A 23,363-nucleotide genomic window follows, 5' to 3' on the forward strand; every position below is an offset into this window, starting at 1 on the left:
CTGGTCGCATTCCATAACAATCAACGATGATAGAAGATGAAAAATGGCTATTAAAACGTAGAAATAGGCCGATTTCTGCCGAGTTCAAACCGTAAAGGTAAAAGTATAAGAATATGATTACAACTTACAAGGTAAATTGTTGGCAGCGAAAATTGTATTATCACACTATGTCAGATAACAGTGTTAACTTTCTCGCACGCACCAGAGCACACTTCAAACTGGAAAGGGTGAAACGCAAAGGTGAATAATTAATGTATTAAAAGTTATCACTTGTCCTTTTTGATGTCGATATTCAGGTCTTTGGTTGGATGGCGCCTCCAGAAGATGCCGCCAATAATTAAAATGTGACATACGTGCAATATGGCACTGCTTGCATATGTTGAGGGAAAAGTATTCCAACACATTTCAATGAAGCCTAAGATACATAGCCTGCAAAAATGAAGGTCCATGAAATAACAGCTTAATCAGAATTTGATAACGATAAAGCTTTTTGCATGTCACGTGAATAATTTACCTGAGCCATATGGAGTATGGAGTGGACCACAGAAGATATGGCAGAGTATGGAAATACCAAACATAGAATTGGTAATGTAAGGAACGGCTGAAAGCCACTCCAATCAAGTTGGCAGTGAAGAGAGGTAGCAGAAAAAGTTGTGAAACCATTCCGACTCCAGTTGGCTGCAACTTCGCAAAGCTTTTCATGTACCTAAAACACGAAACAAATTAAGAATTTAAAAAAATGCAATAATAATGGATCCATTAACATACCTAAACCAAGGTTTGGCGAAGACCACTAGGAGCACAACGTGGAGAAGCAAAAGCGTAACGTGGAAGCCGGGGTGAATGAATATTTCTTCCGGAAGAAAACGCCAATTGACCGTCCATTCAAAGAGAAATACGCGGCCCAAATTGAACGATCCTACTAAATATGCCAGTGGATTTGCCAATAGAAATGGGGCACCTAACGTTAGCTGAAAAAAGTGAGAATACAGAAAATTATTGCTGAAAATGGTAACATTCAGTTGGACAAGTATACTTGCAATCCAGCACATATGGTAAGTTGTTTAAGAGTACCGTAAATTCCTTGGCTAGCGATGTACGCCAGCAACAACGCTGGTGCAAATAGCAGAATATTCATTTTAATAGAAACTGCAAAACTATGGTGTAAGTAGAAAATGTAATTACAAACATTGTAAAGACTAGCAATAAAAAGCTATTCAAAATACCTGTAAAATACACTGCCTAATGTCCAATAACCTTCCATAAACAAGTTTACTGAACAAAATAAGAACATTATTGCCACTGGATCATTAAACAGTCTTAAAACATAAATAGAATGAACTCTATATGATGTGCAGCAAATGAAGATCAGCATGTATGGTGGGATCTGGCGGAATACAAAAACATTAGGTATAGCCAGACTTACACGGATAAACAACTTACTTTGCGTGATTTAGAATAGATCCTGAACACTAAAGCAAGAGTTACCAGATACATTCCACAGAAAATGTACTGGGCAAGTCTAATGTTTTTCCCAAAATTTGTAATGTAATAAAGCACAGTAAAAAAATAAACAAATCCAGCTGGATAGACAAGAGGTCCCGTACTGCCTTTCAACTTGGAGTAATCCCATGTTCCATTCACAACTCCTTCAACTTCTTCCATGTAAGCTATCCAATCGATCTCTGTGTCTGTATAAGGGACACAAATGTTAAAACAAGGAATATTGAAAATTATAATTACTGCTTACATGGAATTCGCTGTATGACTAGCACATTCACAAACAATTCGCCGACAAGTAGAATAATTGCGGAAACCCATAGCAAGCTCGGATCAAACACTAATCTTTTGGCAAAATCAATTGTTAGGTACTTTGCCTGAAACTTTGTAAACCTTCCTTTAATGACTTGAATTTTCGTGCTTTGCGCACGGTGACGTTTACCGGGAGGCGCCATACTGTTGAATTTTTGGTGCGCGACTGCACGATGTCTGACGAAAAATAAATATCTCCAGAAAATAATTTCTATAAACAGTTCAGCTGAAACCGAAAGCTATGTGGCCTAGGCTCAAACACTTATGTATGATTCTCCTCCTCCATTTTTGCTTTTAATTAAGAATGGCTTTGATTGATATCACACATTCATGCTAAAAAAATAAATTTCAACATGAAGTTATGTTTGTTGCTTTTGTTTTGTTTTATTGTACGTTAGGGCTTCATAAAAAAATAACAGAAGGTACATAAATTACCTAGAATATTCAATTGTATTACAATAGAAGTCTATTTTTTACCATTCTATTTTTAAATAAGCTATGGACGGTGAAGAAGCATACCCACGCCAAAAACCTTTTGCGTTTGTTGAGCGATATTTCAAAACATCGATAGCTAATGTTTCTTTAAAAATATATTTAAGTTCAATTCCTGGAGTTAAGTAAAGTGTAAAAATGGATTCATATTTAACATTAACCTTTGGTATTTTCTGTGCGTAGCATTTAGATATAAATTTGTCGGCGCTGTAGCCAGACGGAAGCCCTTGGTCATGTGACCAGGTATTTCTTCCCCGAAAATCTCTGTCTCTGTCTTCGTCAGCCATCGCAGCAATGTTGAACGCCGTCGCTCGAGCTTCTTCTGGAATTTTGAGAACAGTACAACCGACTGTTTCTCACATTCAGAATGGACAATCAAAAGTCCTGCCTGCTCTTCTTGGAAAACGTAAGTGCAACTATCTTTACTAATTTTCTATGTGTTGAAATCAATCGTATGCCGGCCGGTCGTCACGTAATGCACCGACCTGCCTTGCCAACATGGCCGCCATATCCCATCTGTGTCGAATGCTTAATTTATTCCTTTTCGGGAAGGAGTAATTGGGTGTCTTTAGTAATCCAGGAATGAAAAGTGTATTCTCATTTTACCTACATCTAGTCATTGTGTACTACTTTTGTTCCTTCCACTAATGTATTATTAAATTTTAGGAAGCTTTTATACTTCCCAGCTTCTGAGCGCCGAAGCAAAGACTGCTGCCAAAGCTGCTACCGCCAACGGTAAGATTGTCGCCGTCATCGGTGCCGTCGTCGACGTGCAATTCGAAGATCAGCTCCCACCCATCCTCAATGCCCTCGAAGTCTCCAACCGCAGCCCCAGGCTCATTTTGGAGGTTGCCCAGCATTTGGGTAAGCTGATAGTAAATTTGAAATTGCATCGTAATTGTACAACTCCGTTTAGGTGAGAACACTGTCCGCACCATTGCCATGGATGGTACTGAGGGTCTGATTCGAGGCCAGCCAGTTTTGGACACAGGATCACCCATTAAGATCCCAGTAGGACCTGAAACTCTGGGCCGAATTATGAATGTTATTGGTGAGTTCTTACTAAAATTTTCCTCCTCTCCTATAGCTTACCCCAGTTAAATCTTGTAAATGATTTTTCTGGAAATTTTCTGGAGATAAATTATCTTTGTGCCATCTATATAGTTGTGTTAATAATGCCCCAACTTCATAGAAAACACTGCACATTATTTGTTAGCCATCGACTAATAGTTTTGCGTTCTTAATAGGTGAGCCCATTGACGAGAGGGGTCCGATCGTCACCGACAAGTTCGCTGCCATCCACGCTGAGGCTCCCGAATTCGTTGAGATGAACGTCGCACAGGAAATTCTGGTCACCGGTATCAAGGTCGTCGATTTGCTTGCCCCCTACGCCAAGGGAGGCAAAATTGGTAACAAGATTCCTTCTATTACTGTAGTGATCTCCGCTAAATCAAAACTTTGTAAAGGTCTCTTCGGCGGTGCTGGTGTCGGCAAAACTGTCTTGATTATGGAACTGATTAACAACGTCGCCAAGGCCCATGGTGGTTACTCCGTGTTTGCTGGTGTCGGTGAGCGTACTCGCGAGGGTAACGATCTCTACCACGAGATGATTGAATCTGGTGTCATTTCCCTCAAGGATAAGACATCCAAGGTAAAATAAGATGAAATTGTGGTATTGCGCAGTCCTATTATTTATCAAACGTTGTGAATCTTTAGGTAGCTTTGGTATACGGTCAGATGAACGAGCCCCCCGGTGCCCGTGCCCGTGTCGCCTTGACTGGTTTGACCGTCGCCGAGTATTTCCGTGATCAGGAAGGTCAGGATGTGTTGCTCTTCATTGACAACATTTTCCGTTTCACTCAAGCTGGCTCTGAGGTGTCTGCTCTCTTGGGTCGTATTCCATCTGCTGTCGGTTACCAGCCAACTTTGGCCACTGACATGGGTTCTATGCAGGAACGTATTACCACCACCAAGAAGGGTTCCATCACCTCCGTCCAGGTGAGAAAAAAACAGGGATTTAATCGAAGACCTAGAAGTCAAATGGGATTTTTTATTTGTAGGCTATCTACGTGCCTGCTGACGATTTGACCGATCCTGCCCCTGCCACCACCTTCGCTCACTTGGACGCTACCACTGTGTTGTCCCGCGCCATTGCTGAGTTGGGTATCTACCCCGCTGTCGATCCCCTCGATTCCACCTCTCGTATCTTGGACCCCAACATTATTGGTGATGAGCACTACAACGTTGCTCGTGGTGTCCAGAAGATCCTCCAAGATTACAAGTCCCTTCAGGACATTATTGCTATTTTGGGTATGGATGAGTTGTCCGAAGAAGACAAGTTGACCGTCGCCCGCGCCCGTAAGATCCAGCGATTCTTGTCCCAGCCCTTCCAGGTCGCTGAGGTTTTCACTGGTCATGCTGGCAAATTGGTCCCCATCATCGAGACCATCAAGGTACACGAACAGCTAATGAGACCAAGTGATGAAGAATAACATTGGTCTGTTTCTACTTTAGGGATTCAAGATGATCCTTCAAGGCGAGCTTGATCACTTGCCCGAGGCCGCTTTCTACATGGTCGGCCCCATCGAAGAGGTTGTTGCCAAGGCTGAGAAATTGGCCGAATCGACAGCATAAGTTACCAGGCGAAATAGAAAGAAACCCATCCCTCAGCTGTAGATTTGGAAGTCGCAAATGAAGAGAATACATGTCAATCTTTCACCACATGATTAACTCCAATCTTACGAGCGAGTTCCACCGCCAAGCTGCAGTTATTATCATAGCGTTGTGTAGATGTTCCGGATTCCTTTGTACAAAGTAAAGATGGAAACCGTTTATCTAACTTCTTTTCTTATTCAACATCAATTCCAATTGTGGTCGTACTTGACAGTGCCAATCCCACCCGAACAAAACAATAAATCGCCCCAAATAAGATAGTGGAAATATAACTTTAAAAAATAAAACGTCTATTCGTTGGATAAAACAGTCATGGACAGGATACCTGATACCTACGAGCAGTTTTGGATCGGTCTGAATGAACTTCGGGGTAATAACAATGCAAAAAGGATAAGTATTTCACGAGAAGCAGGGTAGTCATTGCGATCTTAATCCGTGTCGACCTTACAAGCTAAAATGTTTTCTAAGTGCTTCAGTTACATATTCTATGGAAAATTTCTTTTTTTATACATTTGGCATTTGTGTGGTTGTCAACTTTTCATTTGTTCCGATGCTTAATGCTGAAACGGTAAGAACAAAGCAACCATTATTCATATGTTGAATTTATCGATGAATCTTTTGTTTTCTCATTTTCAACAAATCTGAAATCTCGCCGTAAATGTCATACCTTTGACTTTCAAGATGCAGCAGACACGTTCCTTTCATTATTACAGACAGGTTCCTTCCTCCATTATTAAAACCCGCCCCTTCCGTGAAACAAGTGCTGCCACCATGATAATTTCATTTTCAAACCACGTCGTTCCCGAGTAATTATATCTGCACAGTTCTAGCATGCATGTCTGTACTATTGACAGAGCGATTCCCATGGTTTTACGATGTTGGTTAATATTTTAGTGCCAAAGATCCTTCGTATCCCGAAGCATGGAAGACTAGAGATTCGATGACATGGTACTGTCTATTTACGGGTCCGTTGCTGGGGTAAGTCTATCTGTTATTTCCTTGTATTGAAGCATGCTTCCATGTTTGGTGGTAGTAATGTTTACCGTCGTGCAGTTCGCGATCGACTCGTATATCCATGGTCGTAAAGCTTTCTTTAAGAGATTCGTTTAAGGAATATCGTGATTCGTCCAAACTGGGGAAAAAAGAACGTAAATATTAGTTCCAGCTTCATGGTTTTTGTCATGTTTGGTCAGTCTAGATTTATGGGATCCACTTACATATCTATACGCGTAGCTATCAAAAGACTTGTTAGTTCTTTAGGGCTGTTTCCCAGGTAACCTACTTTGTCAGATAAAACAGAAAAAGATTTGTAAATCTAAAATAACTAATAAGTTTAAAGTCATGTTCTGGCATGTGTCTTCGTTCAAAATTTACTGTCGCCATTCTTCTCCCCTCTGCCCACTGTCGCCACCTATCCATTGTTTGCTCCAATTTGAATTTCTAAAGTAAAAGGTCCTTTTTTATTTTTTGCTTTCCCTCGAGTAAACGATTTATGTTTGTTTTCTTGTATGTTTCCTGGACACTGCATGTCAACGAAAAAAGGGGAAAACTTTGACTGTGGTCATTTGCTGGTTAGTGTAAAAACAAACAAGAAAACACACATGTGTCCAGCCGTAAAGAAAAAGGGCTGAGTCTCGTCAGTGATTCGAACGTCGTAAATAGTTGCTTTCTTGTGGCACATGTGAACGTGAAGTTGCGTTAAAAAGAAAAGAAACAAGTTCGAAGGCGAAAAGGAAAAACTTGACTTTTTGTCGCCATCAAATCCGTTTTCTTTATTATTTTCTATTGTCGTTTGATGGCTCGAGCTTGCTTGTTTTTTTTTATTGGCTTCTCGTTTTGTGCGTAGTGTCGCGAAGAAAATCGAGAATCAGGAAGGGAAACGGGGTTGAGGGAAAGCAAACAAAAGCTACAGCATAATTGTTAAAAGGGAGAAAAAAAAGCCTTCCGGAAAAGGAAGCTTTGGGACTGGATCCGGAAGAACGGAAAAAATGAAACAAGATTTTTGTTTTGCCTACCTCATTCCTATGCTACCGAGAAAGAAAACGGATACGACAAGTAAAAAGAAAAGACTTTGGCAGGGCTGACGAATCAAACCTCTCAACTCTATTACTTACAAATTTAAAGGGCGGGCTGTGTCCGTAGCCTGCCCCTCCCCCTTTAGCTTTGATCATCTAATCCAACTGAAACCGACGTAAGCGCAGAATTTTTTTTTTATGGCATTCAATGTTTCTTTTTATCTCGTTCAGTAAATCAGGCATCCTTACGCAGGCCACACCTTTTTATTCACGTTGTTTTACCTTTTCACATGCAAGTTTTTGTTTTTGCTAAATGAACGATCTCTCTCGGGGTTACAAAATTCACTTAGCTTGAATGGCCACACGAAATAACTGCGTATTTTTCGGTAAATTATAATTGCAGTCTTTCAGTTTTTGAACGCCACCGAGTGAGATCGTGATGCCCTCGGTTTTTAATGCAGTTATCGAGCCGCCAACTCTTATCACGCACCACCTTTCCTAATGAGATTAGTGCATTTGTTTATTTCCCTTTCTCTTTAATTTGTTGCCTAATGGCTAACTTTTTCCCTCCTCCGTCTGTAGGCTGTCTAAACGTTAGACTCCAAAATGGAAAAAAAAATTGAAAAATTTTCGCTAAACGTATAAAACCTTATTTCGTAAAAAGCTTGTTGATCTAACAAGATCTTTTGGTTCTCGTAATTTCTGAAAAGAAAAAAAGCTAGCGCTGTAGCAAAGCTCATGGAAAAGCCCATCGCCGATAACACAGAGGTCTATGGGATTATGGAAACACTTTTTTTTTAATAGATGAACAATGGATTGTCTCTATTACTTCTTCCGGATACGTGATATGCAAACATCCTCCCACTACTATTTTATTCAAAAATTAATGTCCACGACCTTGAATCGTTTTTTTAGCTGTTAATGTTTTAGAGGTTACACGATTTTGGGATAGCTGATCGATTGCACCAATTTTTTACGTTCAATAGAACTTGATGCACGACTTCGGGATCGTAAAACAAAAATCGAAATCCGTATGCGGATCGGAACCGATATGAAAATTGGAGCCGACTGAATAACGAAAAAGAAAGAACAAGATCCAACAAGATATAAACTGCAAAGGAGGGCGCCAACAAGGTTTTAAGGACGACAATTTCCAGCCAAATATATGGGGGTATTGAGTGATGTCGACTCATGGATTTATCTTGTTTTACGCATGCACGAGGGTACGTAGCAGCAGTGCTATACAGCGGTTCAGAAATAGCTGAAAGGGGGGAATTTACGATGTGTCCTCAAACAGAAAAGGGGAGGATTGTTTCACAGTACATCCTCGTGGAGGACTAGTTGCCAAGATAGGGGCGGCCAACGATGTTGTGTATTATTGAAACAATTTCTTCTCCGCCTCGTTCGGGAAAAGCGCGATTGAACTAAAAACCGGCTGTGCTTAAACTGGGTAGCGACTACATCAGTCTTGTTCCACTCGATGAAAGGGAATGTAATGAGATTTTGTAATATGTTGTTTTGTGTTCTTCAAAGGGATTCATTGTCAGTCTGCGCTAATTAATTTCGACTGATCTATTCTGGTTCGGACAGCACCTTCATTACGGTCGGCGTCATCTGTCGGGAAACGTGACACTTGAGAAGAATTAGATAGCCAAACCGTTTGCCCTGATGTGTTTGTTTATTTACTCGTCGGGGAAATCCATCCATTGGGAAGGTCTCGTTGGATGAGGCCGAGAGAAAAACAGGAGAAGGTGTTATTATGGTAATCATAAAGGGATATTTTTAACGCCGTGTCTGCTTCGTGAGCTTTTTGGTGCGTGAACGACCATGAATGACATACATACAGCCATTTTTCAACGGTGGTGGTCTTCCTGTTGGAAAACGAAGGCGGCAGCTGCTTCCGACATCCGCAAAAATAAAAGTGGAGGAAAAGACAAATAAAAAGAAAAAAAGCTGTTTAACAGCACTCGACGGTGACGATAAAAGAACATGATGTAGTCCGAACGTGCCTTACTTCAAGCCCGTTGGCTACGTACGCCTCGTACCCATCCGGCAACGAAAAGCCTGGAGAGCTTTCTTGGCTCACATTGGTACCTCGACGTCGTCTGAGAGCATGCGTGATGTGTTGGAGTCATGTTAGTGTCTGCAGGGACATCGTTTTACTCCGAGTTTTTCTCTGCAGTGGGTCGTTTCGCGTGAACCAGGCCAGTTCTTCCATTTTGTTTGGGGGACGTTTGAATGATTCTTTTTCGATCACCAAAAACACGCGGAATTGGTGCCGGTCGATGGGTGACAACGCTCCGCATCGGACAAGTATCAGCAAAGATCTGCGTCAGTGTTGAGACGTTGATTGAATGCAATCGGAGCTGATGGAGGACGAATCTCATTTGAACTCAATCCCTGCTGGACAATCGGCCCAGCAAAGAACACCTTCTCCATCCCGCTGCGTTGATTTAAATGTTTTTAGCTCTTCAATCAAATCAGATTCCTTTTTAAATTCTACCTCTGCCAAACATTCGTTACCGCATATTTCGCTCGGCACGTTTAACATGTCCACCTCCTCGCCAGTCTCGTCTCCTCCGCAGGTGCGGCAAGCGTCTTCGGTAGCGTCGTCAAATCGTAACGGACTGACTGGACTACCAAAAGTTGGCCGCCACCGACCGGTTGTGCGTAGCCAAAGTTCGCGGATCTCGCTCCTACGCCAGCCTCCGCCTAGTGCATCTAGCCTCACCAGCGGAAACGAGGAAGAACATTTCTCCATTCCGGAAAGGTAACCGCATTTATCTTTACATAAAAATTAAGTATTTAAAAGAAAAAAGTTCAATGCGTTTAAATTGAAAATTGAAGAATTGATTGACAACCTTGTCGACCACAGGTACGTCGAGTTTCGTGGCAGGAGTTGCAATCGTTGTTGGTGGTGGATCCCATTGACCGTCATTACGTCGATCATCGTCACGGCTGCCATCATCTGGTTATTCCAACCTTACGGTCTCTATCTAAACATCTATTTTTTCGTTTTGATTCAGTTCAGTTTCGATGTAGAATTAGCATGCAGAACGATGATCCAGCATCAATAGTCAATTTTGTTTTTTCGATCTCTTGTTTTGTTGCTCATAGAGATACGGAGCACTCTAAAATAGGTTTGACTGACCATTCGGAAAACTAATGGGATCAAGAGTGTCAGGCGCTTCTCACCCTGTCTGTCGGCTTTCCCTATTGCAAATTCAGACTCCGTCGTTGTCGACAAACGAAACTGGCCGTTATCGGTCATTCGGCGCTGAACGACGCCTTACAACTGCCTTCCGCATTTTCTTTTTAAAGCTTTTCGATTCGCAAGCCTAATTCATCTCTTGAGACCCATTACGCTTTGACGTTACACGATTCGCGTAGCCGCCGGTTTCAATCTATTTGCAATTAAAGTTTTTCTTTTATTTCCTTTTTTTTTTTATTGAAAAGGATTTCTGCTGTTCCGACTTGAGTGTTTTCACGTTGCTCGCTCGTTGACAGATTTTGAAACAACGTCTTACTATTGGGCGAACTCAAAGGTTGTTTACACGATTTCATTTTTAGCGGTGGGGTACCTAACCTAGAAACAATAGTGAGGGGAAGGGAATTGCATTGAGGACCAAACTCTATATCTGTCTCTCATCTATAAATATGTGTAAAAACATACTCTATTTCTTAGCGCCGAGTAGGTAGGAGGAGACGCAAAAAAAAAAATTTTGTTTTTAAACAGCCCGCTATGGTTCTTGTTTAGCGAAGCGTAGCTGTTGATTTATGACCAACGTCACGCGCATTTTGTGTGTACGCCTTTCCAGACTTATCGCCGGATGATTAGAACCGTGTCGGTTCCCCTGGCATCTGAAAAACAACGACCCGTCATTTGAATTTCAAATTAAAGAAGAATACCTAGCATTTCTGGAATATTACGTTTGGATGCCAAAATGCTAATTAACCTTGCAGGATTAATGACGCATATTTTTATTTTCTTTGTTTTATATACTCAACATCAGGATTATTTGGTTACCCAGAATACCCGAACGCTACATCGCCCGAAGAACAGGAGCAAGGTGAAGTATGCACGACTCCTGCTTGCGTCAAAGCGGCAGCGCGTCTACTTGCTCGTCTCGACCCGTCGATTGATCCCTGCACGGATTTTTACCGTTTCTCGTGCGGCCGTTTCCTTGATACCTACAGCGTCCCAGACGACTCTAATCAGCTTTCAACCCTGCAGGAAATGCAAGATGAAATGTTGCTGTCTACTCGAAGTGAGCTGATTGCCGCCTTTTTCTTCCTGTTGGATTAAAGACCAACAAAAGATTGATGATCTAGCTTTGATGATTGCACTTTTTTTTTCCTTTACAGAAGTGCTGGAGCAGCCGCACGATGGCGATGCTAATGTCAACGGATCCATCCGGAAAATCAAAGATTTCTACGCTTCGTGCATGAGTCCGCGTAAGTCAAACCCTATCGAGTTTTTCCTTGCCTTTCGCTAGAAAGCAATCAATGATTGTTTTGCATTCCTTTGAGGATTTCTTCTTTTTTTCAAACGCTTCTGTTATCTGTCTTCGTTAAATCGATAAAAGAAAAACGACACGGCAGTGGAATTGAACCTAAACTATTCGAAAACAGAGTTGGAATGTAATAGCTTTACATTTAGTTAAAACTCCCGATCTTTTGTTCCGCATGACGACTTTATCCCTGGATGGTCAACATTGGTTTTGGCGATGACTGATGGCAGATTTGGACGATGCGGATTTTGGCAACGTTAGCGAGTTGCCACTGTTTGCTTTCCTACAACCGGGCGAACTAGGTGCTTGGCCGTTGCTCATGCTCGAGCCCGGCGACCGGCCACACGATCATGCGTCACTCGAGCACCTGATCGGGACTTTGGCTGCGCTCCAAGTCCATAGCTTTGTTGACATTTACGTGACGCAGGACGAGAGGAACTCGTCTCAGTACATCCTTCAGGTATATATTGAAAACTTCATGCATAAGCTACTTTACCTGCCTGCCCGTCCGAGCGTTTATTGCTTGTTAAATATAGTGAACGCCGCACTGATGGACTTCGAGGCAGGTTTGAACGAGAAGAAGATTAATTTAGTCTCAACTAAAGTTGATTAAATAATAATTTGTATTAATTAGTTGTAGGGTACTGCGCAGGTTTGCTAATCGTTCACGTCTTTGAGTTAGTTTTTTAAAGGTGAGCCACTGATGGAAAAAGATTGGTATGACGTGAGCAGGAATGAGACGGCGGCCAGACATCTACGCTGCCTTCGCTCTTACCGCAACCTCATGGAGGAAACTATCCTTCTTCTGAGTGGCGGTCGGCGTGAGCCACTTGACGAACTCGACGATATGCTGGCCTTTGAGGCCCGCTTTGCAAAAGTAATTCACTTTTTTCTCTTTTTGTTTGCATAGTATGATTCTTTGCAACTGAAGTAGATTATCGATGTTGAAACTGGTAATCCCAATTTGAATATTGACAGTTGAAAAACTTCAAACGTTAGAATTTTCCTGGAAAAGAAAAAAGGCACTAAGAAATGTCTGAGTCGTAACGGACCAGGACGTATGCAATCTTATCACAGAATCGATCTCCATTTCTCTGTGTCACAGAATCAGTTGTTTGCGTAAACCTCCCCCTTTTTTTTTTCAGATTACTTCCCTCAGTGTCTGCTTCACATTTTCATCTTATACCGGGGTTTATGTAGTCAAAAAAGAAAACAGAGAAAAACCAGAGAATAAAAAGCTCAGAGATAACAAAACGTAAGAGATATTTTGCTGTTCCAGCCAATAATTCTCCACGATCACAGCAGTAAAGCACGAGCCCGGAAGATGCGACTCAACGATGTTGTCAGCCATCATCCTTTATCATTTTTATGGCTTTCTTTCTTGCCATTTTAGGTTTCAAAAAAAAAAAAAAAAAAAAAAAAGAAAATTCCAGTTTCACATAAAGAATAACAATTAACAGTTCATTCTTTTTGTTTGTTTTTTTATGCGATACAGATTTCCAGTACCTTCTGCGCTGATGGTGACTTGATTTTGGACCCGACCAACGACTCGAATCGCACTACAAGTAACAACGAAGATCTGGAGAATGCTGCCTTCCATCACGATACCATCGTCGAACATCGGTTGAATCTCTCCGATATGGAGACCCAATTTCCTGCGGTAAACAAAGTGTTCTTTGCTTTACCGATTTTCAAAATCTCTCTTTTTTCTCTCTTAAAGTGTATGTACAAGCAACTGGCGTGATTGCATTGCATTGTTCAATTTCTTTTTTTTTTTTCGTCGTTCCGCCAAAATGTGGGAATGCAACCTTGACATATCTTCCTTTTTGATTAGACGTCTCCTTCCCTCCCGCTCTTGCACACTCCCCTATATATGCACTTTAGAGAAACATTTTGCTTCATTTCATATTTGGTCCGTATCGATCTACTTTCGATGCCAGTTCCGCTTGATAAATATTCAATCTTTTCGAGTGGGAACAGCATCAACATGAAATTCTCAATTGAGTTACGTTCAGTTTTGATGGAATCCAGTATGAATCTAATTAAGTAGAACGGTTTGGGGGGTGGATGCGAGTGCCCGTGCCAAGTAGGGCGACATTTTCGACGCGCTCGGCTGATTCTTTCTTCACTGCTGCCTACTTTTATCTTTATTGATAGATTTCTGTTTTGTTTTTTTATTGTACATATTTCTTCCATCCGGTAACTAAATCATTAATTAGTGCGCATATAGACGTACCCGTCTATTGGCGTCGGCCATAGTCCCACCGTTAACGACGCTGGGGATGCACAAAGATCTAGCGCAGACGCTTCGCTTAGCGACTATCTTTAGAAAACTCGGACAAAACCCGCTTGATGAACCTTTTCGTTACGAACAAGCTGCAACATGCAGTTCCTGCCCGACCTAATTCTCAAGATCGGGTTCAGGCTTATAGGATGTATTCACGTTAGGAGATATGCAAACACTTACGTAGAGCAGCTTATGAAACGAGAAATCAGGGCTTTTTAGATGGCTTGTAAAGTGAAAGGCACGCGTTGCAGGATTCCTTTCTGACGCACTAACACTTTTAAATTTTATGTCACCAGATCAACTGGACAGCAGCGGTGGAGACTCTCCTTCGAGCGACTGGCTTAAGCGATAAAGATCGGGCAGCTTTGCTGTTGTCTGACATGCCCGTCAGTCTGCAGTGTCGCGACTTCCTACCCGAACTGGGCAACCTCCTCACTACGACACCATCCAGGTAGGTTGTTGTCTGTCTAAGCTATTCGCATATCGTGATTTTCACTTTTTTGTTTGTAACATTGAAAAATATCCCGACATTTAAAAAAAAAATAAGGACCGTGACCAACTACTTGATATGGCGATTCGTCTATAAATCAATGCCGCTCATCACGACGCGCTTCCTCAAGATGTGGACCAACTTTAAGCAGAGCGTGCCCAATTTGGGCGAGGAGCGCATCTATCTCACGAGGTGCGTATCTTTTGCTTATGATTCCAGCTTCTTTTTTTGAAATGCAAGTCGGGAAACCCCTTTGACCTTCGTACCTGTATAGGTGGAAGCAGTGCGTCGCATTAGTTAATGAAGGTTTTGGATTAGTGGCCGCTCATCTTTACGTTACCAAAATGGCCTCAAATTGGACCAACACTTGGGTAACTAGCGCACATCAAAATATGTTTTCGTGCACGGCTGTTCGATCTTCATAGTGGTCCCCAAACGCACTGTAGATTCTGCGGCTGATCGACGAACTAAAAGAGGCCTTCGGCGCCAGCATCACACGCCAAGAATGGATCGAAGAAGAGATGACTCTACGTCTACTGGAGAAAGTAAAACAGTTTCAAATTTTTGTTACAGTATCGGTAGTTGTTCATATCCTAAAGAAATTGGGCAAAACTCATAACGAGAAGGCAGAAGAACGTGATAATGACCTCATTCCGGTTGCCCTGTTATTTCTAGTTGGAGGCAATGGGCTCCAAGATTGGCTATCCCAACAAAATTCTCAACCTGACTCAGTTGGATCTCGATTATCAGGAGGTACGTGAAAACTTGTTTGCATAATTATTATTTACTACGCTTTAACAGCTTGATGGCCAATTTTGCTCATCGTTATTTCTACCATGAATTGTAGGTTAATTACGTTTTTATTCATTCTAGCTTCACATTGACAACGGTCACATTTTGTTCAACGTCATGCGTATAAGGCGTCACGAAGTCTGGCGCGAAATTCAAAAAGTCTTTCAGCCTCCACCTAAAGAGAAGTAAGTACTAAATGCAGTTGTGTGTCTCCTATAGCTACAACGTATCGATTTGCATTTTTTTTTTTTTAGAGAATGGCTAGTTCAACCGCTGGTCGTCAATGCCTTCCACAATCCATCGACCAACGAGATCAGTAATACTTCCTCCCTGGTATACGCGTTCTTTTCATTTCTAAAATCCCCTTTTATGTCCATTACCATCGCATAGTTTTTCCACTAGGCATCCTTCGTGAGCCTTTCTTCAACCTAGACCTACCGAGGTATTAGAACGCTCTGAAATCGCTTGTAAAATACCATTTAAGTTATATAACGAGGACGTTGTTTTTCTTTGTTTTGTCCGCGTCCCAAGGTACATGACGTACGGCAATCTAGGAGTCGTGATTGGGCATGAAATTGTTCACGGTTTCGATGTCAACGGTATGTGTTAGCTGTTTTCTACATTTGTGTTTGGCTCGCTTAATGAAGTCTGATTAAATTTCCGATTGTTGGTATGGCAAGGACGGAGGTACGATCGGCACGGCAACATGACACAATGGTGGAGCGAGTCGCTAATGCGCGATTTCAGTCAGCGGGCTGACTGTTTCATTCAGCAGTACGCCGCCTTCACCATCGACCACATCGATAAACCGGTTAGTCGTTTTTCCCCTTCTGATAAAGTCAATTTGACTTTGTTTCTTTTCTTGCGTTGTTTGATATTCGTGACACCTACGATTTGTCATGCACTGCAGAAAAAAAAACGGGAACGGACAAACAGCAAAAAAAAAAAAAAATGTCTACGAGGCCCAGTTGTTTGATAATCTTGTAAAAGAAAAGAGGGTTAAACAGACAGCTATTTACATATGTTTTCTACACCATCGAAACTAGAGCTTCCTAATTTAATTTGATTATTCCAACTTTTTCTTGGGAACTGTGAGGCGGCAAATTTCAAACCCGAGGAAGACGGACGCTATTGTTTGGTACAAAAGAAAAAAACTTTCGATTCTTTTTTGTTGCAATAAAAAAAAAAGGTTGACGGAAACAGAACACTGGGCGAAAATGTATGCGACAGTGGTGGTCTGGCCCATGCGTGGACAGCATATAAATCAAATTCAAGAGCCATAGGCGAGGAGAGACATAGACCCGAGTTGCGACTGCCAGGTGTCAACTACACCGACGACCAACTTTTCTTCATCACTTATGGACAGGTTTTTTTTTTCTTATATGCCTCCTTTTATTTTGCATAACATTGTACAGCAATTACTTTGCTTACATCACGACAGATTTGGTGCGAGGTGCTTAATGCTGATGGCTACGAGAAGTACACCAAAGAAGCTCATAGTCCGGGCAAGTACCGTGCCAACGGCGTCCTTCAAAATAGTCCTACTTTCTCTGAAGTGTTCCATTGTCCAGCCGACAGTCCGATGAACCCAGTCAACAAATGCCAACTCTGGAGCTAATGACAAACACAGTAAGTCAAACAAAAAAAAACCTTTTAAAGACTGTTGGGGCGTTGACAGCCGAACAAAAGGCTTTTAACGCAATGTTTGGCAACAATTTCTTACTGGCTGTCAAAAACTATAGATTGTTGATCATTTTTCTTGTATAGTCGATTCCTTGTCAGTTAAAATCAAATCTAAAAAAAAAAAATTTTTTTAATGCATGGCGACATATTCTCAATTATGTACACGTCATTCAATTTCTTTTTGTCTCTGAAACGTTTAAACTAAGTCAAATCATTTTCAAAGCGCAAAAAGAAAATTGTTATTCTGCTATCACTAAAAAAAGTTGCTCTCTCACGCTCTTAATTCTTTATTTTTTACATTGCGTTCGCTGTGTTAGTTTCGTCACGTTTGACATGGTACTGCACCATTGAAACCTAGTGTATATTTTTGAAATCATGGAAACACCCATTTCTTCTCCCGTCAGCTTGCCAACCAAATTTGTCAACTCCTTTCTACTCTCGTTTTTTTTAACCAAAAAAAAAAAGAAAAACGTGATTGGTGTTATGAACAATTCAATCTAATCGTGAATGTTTACATTTGAAAAAACTTAGTTTCAATTTCGTGAATATAATCATTGTCTCACATCCCTCGGTTGACTATTGAATAGCAAACGTGACTGATACGTAATTGGTATACTGTATATTTCGAATATGTCGAGAATGCAAATAACAATTTCAGTCAGCAAGTTATCGAAAGAATGTCGAAATGTCGAGAAGGAAAAGTAAAAGCGACGACTGTGCAACAATCAATGCCACACGCACGCAAAAGAAAGAAATGATGTCGAGTATAAAATCAAGTAACCGTACTCTTTTGTGACAACGGCTAATGAAAAAAACTTGCGCCCTAAATTCTCCATGATAATGGCACCTATTTAGCTACGAATGAAGGTTCAGAAAATTCGACACTGGGCTTCAAAATGGAATCTACTGATACTTGGATGCCCACCCTTTCTCGCTATGACAATAATATAATGACAAAATGAAAACTAATGGCCGATCACAGTGATTGGATCCTGAGAATGGTGACACAACGCCGCCTTGAAACTGTTGCTGCGAAGTAGTCCAGCAGCGGCCACCTTGCTCAAGACCATCGTCGAGTTCCTCGAGTTACGCCGCCGCCTCTTGCTCTTCAGCTGCGCATCACTGACGCTCAAATCTGTCTGCTCCTCGTCAGAGGTAACAGTCTCCGATTCGTGAATGCAGGTGATGAAGAAGTTGGCCGTGAAACTCGACGTAGGCGAAGAAGGAATGACTGCACGTTGATCAAGTTTATCTTCAATTAAACGCAGCAGCGATTGAACTGCATCAGGATCAGTCAACCGATAATTGGCTGACGATTTGTAGACTGGCACTCGCGATACGCGGAAAGTGCAAGCCAGTCCATTGAGGGCTTCCATGACGTCCTCGTCGGTATCATCGTCGCCGGCATAGAGAATCCTGACACGTTCGGGCCCGCCGACTCGTTGCGGCCAGTCAACTCCGTACGTGGTCCGCATAATGTAGAGGGAAGCGCGGCCTTTGTCCCAAGGTACGGGAGGCCGGGCTTCGATGGCCATCTGCGTATGGTGCGGATAAAATCCGTGCTGCCTGAACAACTCTGCGGCTCGTTGAACCAAAGAGTCGCGGCGTTCGGGAGACGTCGTCGAGGACAGCGCTCGATAATGATAAGTTAACAAGGCTCCCTTGTTCTCCACCCAGGCACCATTAGTGCATACCTCGCCCTACGAAATACAACCAAACGAGTTTTTAATCCGGGAATCGATCAAAAAGAAATGAGGAAGCAAAATCAATCAGTAAAACAAAACTAACCTCAAGGGCCGGCAGGAGATTTTGCAATCGAATCTGATGGTCGGTTGGAACAGGGTGAATAAAACGTGATCCTATAAGACAGACCAATTTCTAAAATGCCAAGAAGGTAATTGAGAATCTAATGGAAAGGAAATACCGTCCGGATGAAGAATTTCCAATCCTTGAGAGGCTGCATAGGTGATGCCTTCAATGCCTACCATCTGACGAAGGTTATCGAGCGATCGACCTGACATGATGCAAACTGAAACGGAAGGCATCTGCGAAAGGTGTGTCAAGACACGTCGAGTTTCTGCCGACATCATGGCTAGATCAGGATGACTGACAATGGGAGCCAGCGTTCCATCATAGTCCAACAGCAGATTGAGTTTCGTTGAGTCCTCGATGTACTCAGTGAGGTACGACTGGTAGCCATGGTCGACCGGAATTAATGAAGGAGGACCCGTAATTGCGCATTCCACTTGATCCATTTCTCGCAAAAAGCTGTCCATCCAGTAGTCAACATCCATGGACGATTCACGTTTACGCAAGAGTTGCATCCGACGACGGCGTTCGTTGACGTCCATAACCAACGCATTGTGAATCGTTTCGGCAACCATGTCGACCTCGTAGGGATTGACGAGCAAGGCTTCACGCATGGTTCCACCGGCTCCAGCAAACGGCGAAAGGATCAGCACGCCATTTTCATTGATTTGGCAAGCGACGAATTCTTTGGCTACCAAATTCATACCGTCACGTAACGGAGTCACTAACGCAACAGCCGAATCGCGATAAAAGGCAGCCAATTTGTCCTATAGAAATTTCCATAAAAACGTTACCGTTAAAGTTGCTGACAACGTGCCCCCTCACCACGAAATATTAAGTACCTGTGAAATGCATCCGTAAATGTATCGAATGGGTGACCAGTCAGCGGTGGAGAAACGTCCGTTAATGCGACCGACCAGTTGATCTATTTCCTCTTTCAATGCTTTGTATTCTTTGACGTCTGTGCGAGACGGGACAGCGATTTGCATTAGGACAACACGTCCCAAATGTTCAGGATGACATTCCAACAGCCTCTCGAAGGCTTTGATGCGTTGCACTAAACCTTTGGTGTAGTCGAGCCGATCCACTCCCAACACAACCCGTTCGTCTTTCATTACCTTCGTTTCAAATAACACGTTGTCAACCAACCGAAATAGGAAACGTGCAAGGCCTGTCAAATACAATACTTACTCGTGGCGCTTTGATGGCCAGCATTTGGAACTGGTTGAAAGGAATACCGATCGGAAGGGCCCGAACGTGTACAGTGCGATTGTCGTATTCGATGTTCCTCTTGGCGTGATCGACTCGACATCCCATACGGCGTTGACAACATTCAATAAAATTGGCGCAGTAGTCTTCAATGTGGAAACCGACCAAGTCACAGGCTATTGTAGAAAATAACAATTTGCATCTTGAAACGACCCATTCAGACAGAAATGAAAGCATGAAGCAGACGAACAACACAATTGTAAAAGGCAACAAAAAATAAATGTTTAAAAAATAATAATAATAACCACATGCAGTTATTATTTCTTAACGGTATTATTTGTTTCCTCTTAAAATACACGAGATTTTAGTTTACATCTATAAACAGGATACGCGGCACAATAGCACATATTTGAAAAGCTCGTAAAATTTGCAACGTCGTCGACTAATTGGCGAAGTGGAAGGAAGAGTCAGTACGGGGAAGTCGAAAGCGCCATACTTGGCTAGTGACTCATCGTCGTGCCATGTGCCTCAAGCTCTGCTGAACCATTTTTGCAAAGCTGAACTCACCGTTACTTTTGAGTACATCCAAATAAAAAAAAAGTGGCGACAACATATGGTACTTTTTTCCTTAGCGGGTGAAAAGCATCGAATTGAGAAACCTTTCTAACATTTAGCAAATAAAAACGTGGCCTGAAGGGAGAAAAGGCTAACTCCATCGACTGCAAAAGGAAACAAAGTTAAGGAAAACTATTCCTGAGAAGTAAGTGTTCCATATTGATTTTTAGATCTCTTGTTTTCTTGGAGGGGATTTTGCTGTTTCATTCTTTTGCAAAAGGCTGTTGATCATGGCTAACTTACGGGATGGCAACCGATTTACAATTGTATCCTTTTAGCACTGGGAAGTTTAGGGCGCCCAATTGTAAACAAGTACTACAACCACATTGTGTTTTCAATTTAACCTTTTGGCCTCTAGATATAGAAATTAAGCTATCAAATCGTGTCACTGAATTTATCTAATAATGCCATTTGCTGTTCTACTTTTAAATGGCGATAAGGTAACGCAAACTTTCTAAAATCATAAATACGGTATCGTCGTGGCAACGCTAAGGCTTTTGTGTGTAAGCTAGCAGCAACGTATATCTGCTTTCGTCAAAGATGGGCAAAATTCAACAAAAACTTACCTAGAATGCCTTCTAGAATCTGATCGTCCCAAGGGAAGAGTCGCATGATGTCCCATGATGGGAATGGAATGTGGAGAAAGAAACCGAGTTTGCAAGCCAAGTTCTCTTCGATGGCCACCTTAATTTGTTAAGCAATTGCAAAATTCATTACGTTAGCACGATTATCAGATTTCGAAAAAAAATGTCAAGGGTACTATCTACCTGGCGGATCATAGCCGCGGCCAGCATAAGTTGATAATCGTGAATCCATACAACTGGTACAGGCATGGAATCATCACTTGGGTTGTATTCTTTCAGCAAACGGGCACGAACTTGTCGCAGGGCATCTATTGTCTTGAGGGCGAATTCTTCATTTACTTCCTGGTATGCCTAATTACATAATTCTTTCATTTAGAATCTGGACAAGTGGAGGTTCCTCTAATAGTTCGATTTGGCTAATTACCTTCCAAGTGTCTGAACTGAAGACGGCCCGATCGGGCATCGAGTGAAATAGAGGCCAAAAGGTGCCGTTGCAGCATCCGTTATAAAACGAGTCGAACAACTCCTGGCGGACCAACACGGCTTTGACCTGCTGCGATTTCAGTCCGCTGTTTGGAATGTCCGGCTCCGGAATCTCATCAAACGGTCGCACGTCGTGCGATCCCGGCCAGCCGATCCACAGTCCTCCGCAGTCCATCACCACCGGCCCCAATGCCGTCACTAGCCCGCCAGCACTAAGTAAGTCACGATACCACATTGAGTTATTTAAACATGTTTTATTTCTAAGTATCAGCTCCATGCGTACCTGTGTGATCGTTGTAGTTTTCCATGTGCGTTGCGCTTAAGAACGAACGGTAGTCGATTGGAAACGACGATCAACGGGGCGGACAGTGGTTCTCCCGGTTCACCTTCGATTCCAATCGAGCCATTGGGTATAACCTTTTGCTGCGATGACATCATCTGAAGACGAGTGAGTGTCTTCACAATAAATGGGTATTTTATAGGGAACCGGAACGGAGGGCAATCGAACGTTAGAAATGATGATGGACAATGACGATGAATAGCAACTTGTCCGACTATTTAAAGAGTTTTTTTTCCAGCGGGGGGGGGGGGGGGGGTTAGAGAGGGGTTAAGAGAAGGAGGGACCTTAGGTCGGAGACGTTGGCGTTGAGGAGAATTAGGGCGAGAACGAATGGTAGGGTGGTCAATCAGTGGGGCAACATTCTCCTCTTTCCAAGTGGCAAGAGGGTGCTTCCTTTCCTTAAAGATAGCAACATTCGGAGAACGTCTTTCACTGTTTTTTAAAGAAAATTTCATCATTTCTGAACAAATGGCAATTTAAAACGATTGCCAAGAAGTTTTCATTCAGTCGCGATAACGACGTTATACTTCTAGTCACAATTGCCAAAACTTCATGCCAACGTTTTAACCGTCATCTTTGTCTCCAGCTCGCAGTTGCTATGTAAGGAAATGTGGTCGAAAGAAAATCTAAAGAGGATGGATTCATTTTTTTTTTCTTTCGAAGAAAGCTTAAAATAAAGAAAAGGGGAAGAAAAAATAAGATGCGAGATGGAATAATAAAAAATTGGTTTGTTTGGTTCGCTTAGACCTAGACGTACCATGGTGCTGCCTGGTGCCATCAACCATCACCCGATACTCACCTGTATTTACTTATTCTACTGCCGCGTTGTAGTTATAGGGAGGGTTTTTCCAGATACAACTACGTGGGGGAAAACCCATGTTGACCTGAGCTTGATTTGACAATCGATACGATTGGAGGATAGTTTCCAAAAAGACAGAACCATCTCAATCACTGGGTAGGCCTCTTGTACCTGATAACGCTGGTTTTCCCAGCTGTTGTTATTTACTGTTGACCGAGATCGGAAAGCGTGTATTTCGGAAAAGAAAGAAAGGTATTAAGATGAGTCAAGTTAAATATTCAATTGAAGTGATGTTTCATGCATGCTGATAGTTCTCGTGCGGAATGCTGCCAGGATACCCTAGAAATCGGTATCTGGCTAGTCCGGTGAATTGAGGTCAAACTTAAGAGGTCATAGGTCGCGTGATGGCCAAAAACATAGGGAATAGGCCTTTTACAGCACTTCCTGCTTTTATTCTGCTTATTTCGAATGAAAAAGGAAGTGCGAGCGCAAATGTAAATGCTATTGTCGTGTGATCGGCTGATAAAATTACCATCGAGTGGTAACTGATTTTTACTTTTAAAATTTGCGAACTTTCGTTTTCAGAATCGCCTTGAATTCGCTATGTAGAAAGGTCGCTGTTCGAAATCGATAACCAGTTACTTGGCCACGTATTGGTGCATGTTTTGGTCATCTCCTTTCGACTGTTTTTGCTCCTTGTCTATGGGGGTAGATAACTTTTTTTCTGAATGGCAGCCGGACCACGATCTTTCCAGAAACATCGAAGTTA

General features: G+C 42.2%; 4 protein-coding genes across 6 annotated transcripts; 2 read left to right on the plus strand and 2 right to left on the minus strand.

Annotated features, from left to right (window-relative positions):
* Positions 1-136: 136 nt before the first annotated feature.
* Positions 137-2,010, minus strand: LOC130695640 (lethal(2)neighbour of tid protein-like). The gene is made up of 7 exons (XM_057518839.2): positions 1,751-2,010; positions 1,444-1,691; positions 1,227-1,387; positions 1,037-1,157; positions 769-971; positions 515-706; positions 137-429 (listed from the first exon to the last, which is right to left on the minus strand). Exons 1-7 carry the CDS (start codon positions 1,953-1,955, stop codon positions 267-269), a joined length of 1,293 nt encoding a protein of 430 aa, XP_057374822.1. The 5' UTR covers positions 1,956-2,010; the 3' UTR covers positions 137-266.
* A 540-nt stretch (positions 2,011-2,550) lies between these two features.
* LOC130695252 (ATP synthase subunit beta, mitochondrial) lies at positions 2,551-5,264 on the plus strand. Its single transcript, XM_057518395.2, has 8 exons — positions 2,551-2,710; positions 2,971-3,168; positions 3,221-3,355; positions 3,552-3,713; positions 3,771-3,955; positions 4,021-4,302; positions 4,365-4,757; positions 4,819-5,264. Exons 1-8 carry the CDS (start codon positions 2,599-2,601, stop codon positions 4,936-4,938), a joined length of 1,587 nt encoding a protein of 528 aa, XP_057374378.2. The 5' UTR covers positions 2,551-2,598; the 3' UTR covers positions 4,939-5,264.
* A 538-nt stretch (positions 5,265-5,802) lies between these two features.
* On the plus strand, positions 5,803-17,430 carry LOC130693484 (membrane metallo-endopeptidase-like 1). Of its 3 annotated transcripts, none has more exons than XM_059496019.1 (20): positions 5,803-5,955; positions 9,578-9,762; positions 9,868-9,980; positions 11,006-11,260; positions 11,358-11,447; positions 11,734-11,963; positions 12,186-12,380; positions 12,999-13,163; positions 14,087-14,241; positions 14,338-14,472; positions 14,555-14,651; positions 14,727-14,825; positions 14,956-15,033; positions 15,154-15,257; positions 15,327-15,388; positions 15,463-15,514; positions 15,604-15,671; positions 15,753-15,883; positions 16,262-16,438; positions 16,514-17,429. In XM_059496019.1, exons 1-20 carry the CDS (start codon positions 5,923-5,925, stop codon positions 16,688-16,690), a joined length of 2,601 nt encoding a protein of 866 aa, XP_059352002.1. In that variant the 5' UTR covers positions 5,803-5,922; the 3' UTR covers positions 16,691-17,429. The 3 variants fall into 3 exon arrangements, with proteins under 3 accessions (XP_059352002.1, XP_059352003.1, XP_057372654.1); XM_059496020.1 differs by lacking the exon at positions 5,803-5,955 and adding an exon at positions 8,466-8,754 and having other exon boundaries at positions 16,514-17,428; XM_057516671.2 differs by lacking the exon at positions 5,803-5,955 and having other exon boundaries at positions 9,211-9,762; positions 16,514-17,430.
* Positions 17,359-21,994, minus strand: LOC130693669 (uncharacterized). The gene is made up of 9 exons (XM_057516886.2): positions 21,739-21,994; positions 21,397-21,667; positions 21,156-21,323; positions 20,955-21,072; positions 19,756-19,949; positions 19,407-19,682; positions 18,680-19,331; positions 18,544-18,614; positions 17,359-18,455 (listed from the first exon to the last, which is right to left on the minus strand). The coding sequence occupies exons 1-9, from the start codon at positions 21,891-21,893 to the stop codon at positions 17,721-17,723; spliced, it is 2,640 nt and encodes an 879-aa protein (XP_057372869.1). The 5' UTR covers positions 21,894-21,994; the 3' UTR covers positions 17,359-17,720.
* Between the last annotated feature and the right edge of the window lie 1,369 nt (positions 21,995-23,363).

The sequence above is a fragment of the Daphnia carinata genome, chromosome 7 (genome assembly GCF_022539665.2).
Source record: "Daphnia carinata strain CSIRO-1 chromosome 7, CSIRO_AGI_Dcar_HiC_V3, whole genome shotgun sequence".
Classification (NCBI taxonomy): domain Eukaryota; kingdom Metazoa; phylum Arthropoda; class Branchiopoda; order Diplostraca; family Daphniidae; genus Daphnia; species Daphnia carinata.

Coding starts and splice junctions, on each gene's coding strand:
- LOC130695640 (XM_057518839.2), bottom strand. CDS start 1,955: ATGGCGCCTCCCGGTAAACGTCACCGTGCGCAAAGCACGAAAATTCAA. Junction 1,388..1,443: donor TCTATTCTAAATCACGCAAA/GTAAGTTGTTTA, acceptor GTATTCCGCCAG/ATCCCACCATACATGCTGAT. Junction 430..514: donor CCATACTCCATATGGCTCAG/GTAAATTATTCA, acceptor TCATTTTTGCAG/GCTATGTATCTTAGGCTTCA.
- LOC130695252 (XM_057518395.2), top strand. CDS start 2,599: ATGTTGAACGCCGTCGCTCGAGCTTCTTCTGGAATTTTGAGAACAGTA. Junction 3,169..3,220: donor GGAGGTTGCCCAGCATTTGG/GTAAGCTGATAG, acceptor AACTCCGTTTAG/GTGAGAACACTGTCCGCACC. Junction 4,303..4,364: donor GTTCCATCACCTCCGTCCAG/GTGAGAAAAAAA, acceptor TTTTATTTGTAG/GCTATCTACGTGCCTGCTGA.
- LOC130693484 (XM_057516671.2), top strand. CDS start 9,347: ATGCAATCGGAGCTGATGGAGGACGAATCTCATTTGAACTCAATCCCT. Junction 15,258..15,326: donor CAGCCTCCACCTAAAGAGAA/GTAAGTACTAAA, acceptor TTTTTTTTTTAG/AGAATGGCTAGTTCAACCGC. Junction 16,439..16,513: donor TCTTCATCACTTATGGACAG/GTTTTTTTTTTC, acceptor ACATCACGACAG/ATTTGGTGCGAGGTGCTTAA.
- LOC130693669 (XM_057516886.2), bottom strand. CDS start 21,893: ATGATGTCATCGCAGCAAAAGGTTATACCCAATGGCTCGATTGGAATC. Junction 21,668..21,738: donor AAACTACAACGATCACACAG/GTACGCATGGAG, acceptor TGACTTACTTAG/TGCTGGCGGGCTAGTGACGG. Junction 21,324..21,396: donor TCAGTTCAGACACTTGGAAG/GTAATTAGCCAA, acceptor TTATGTAATTAG/GCATACCAGGAAGTAAATGA.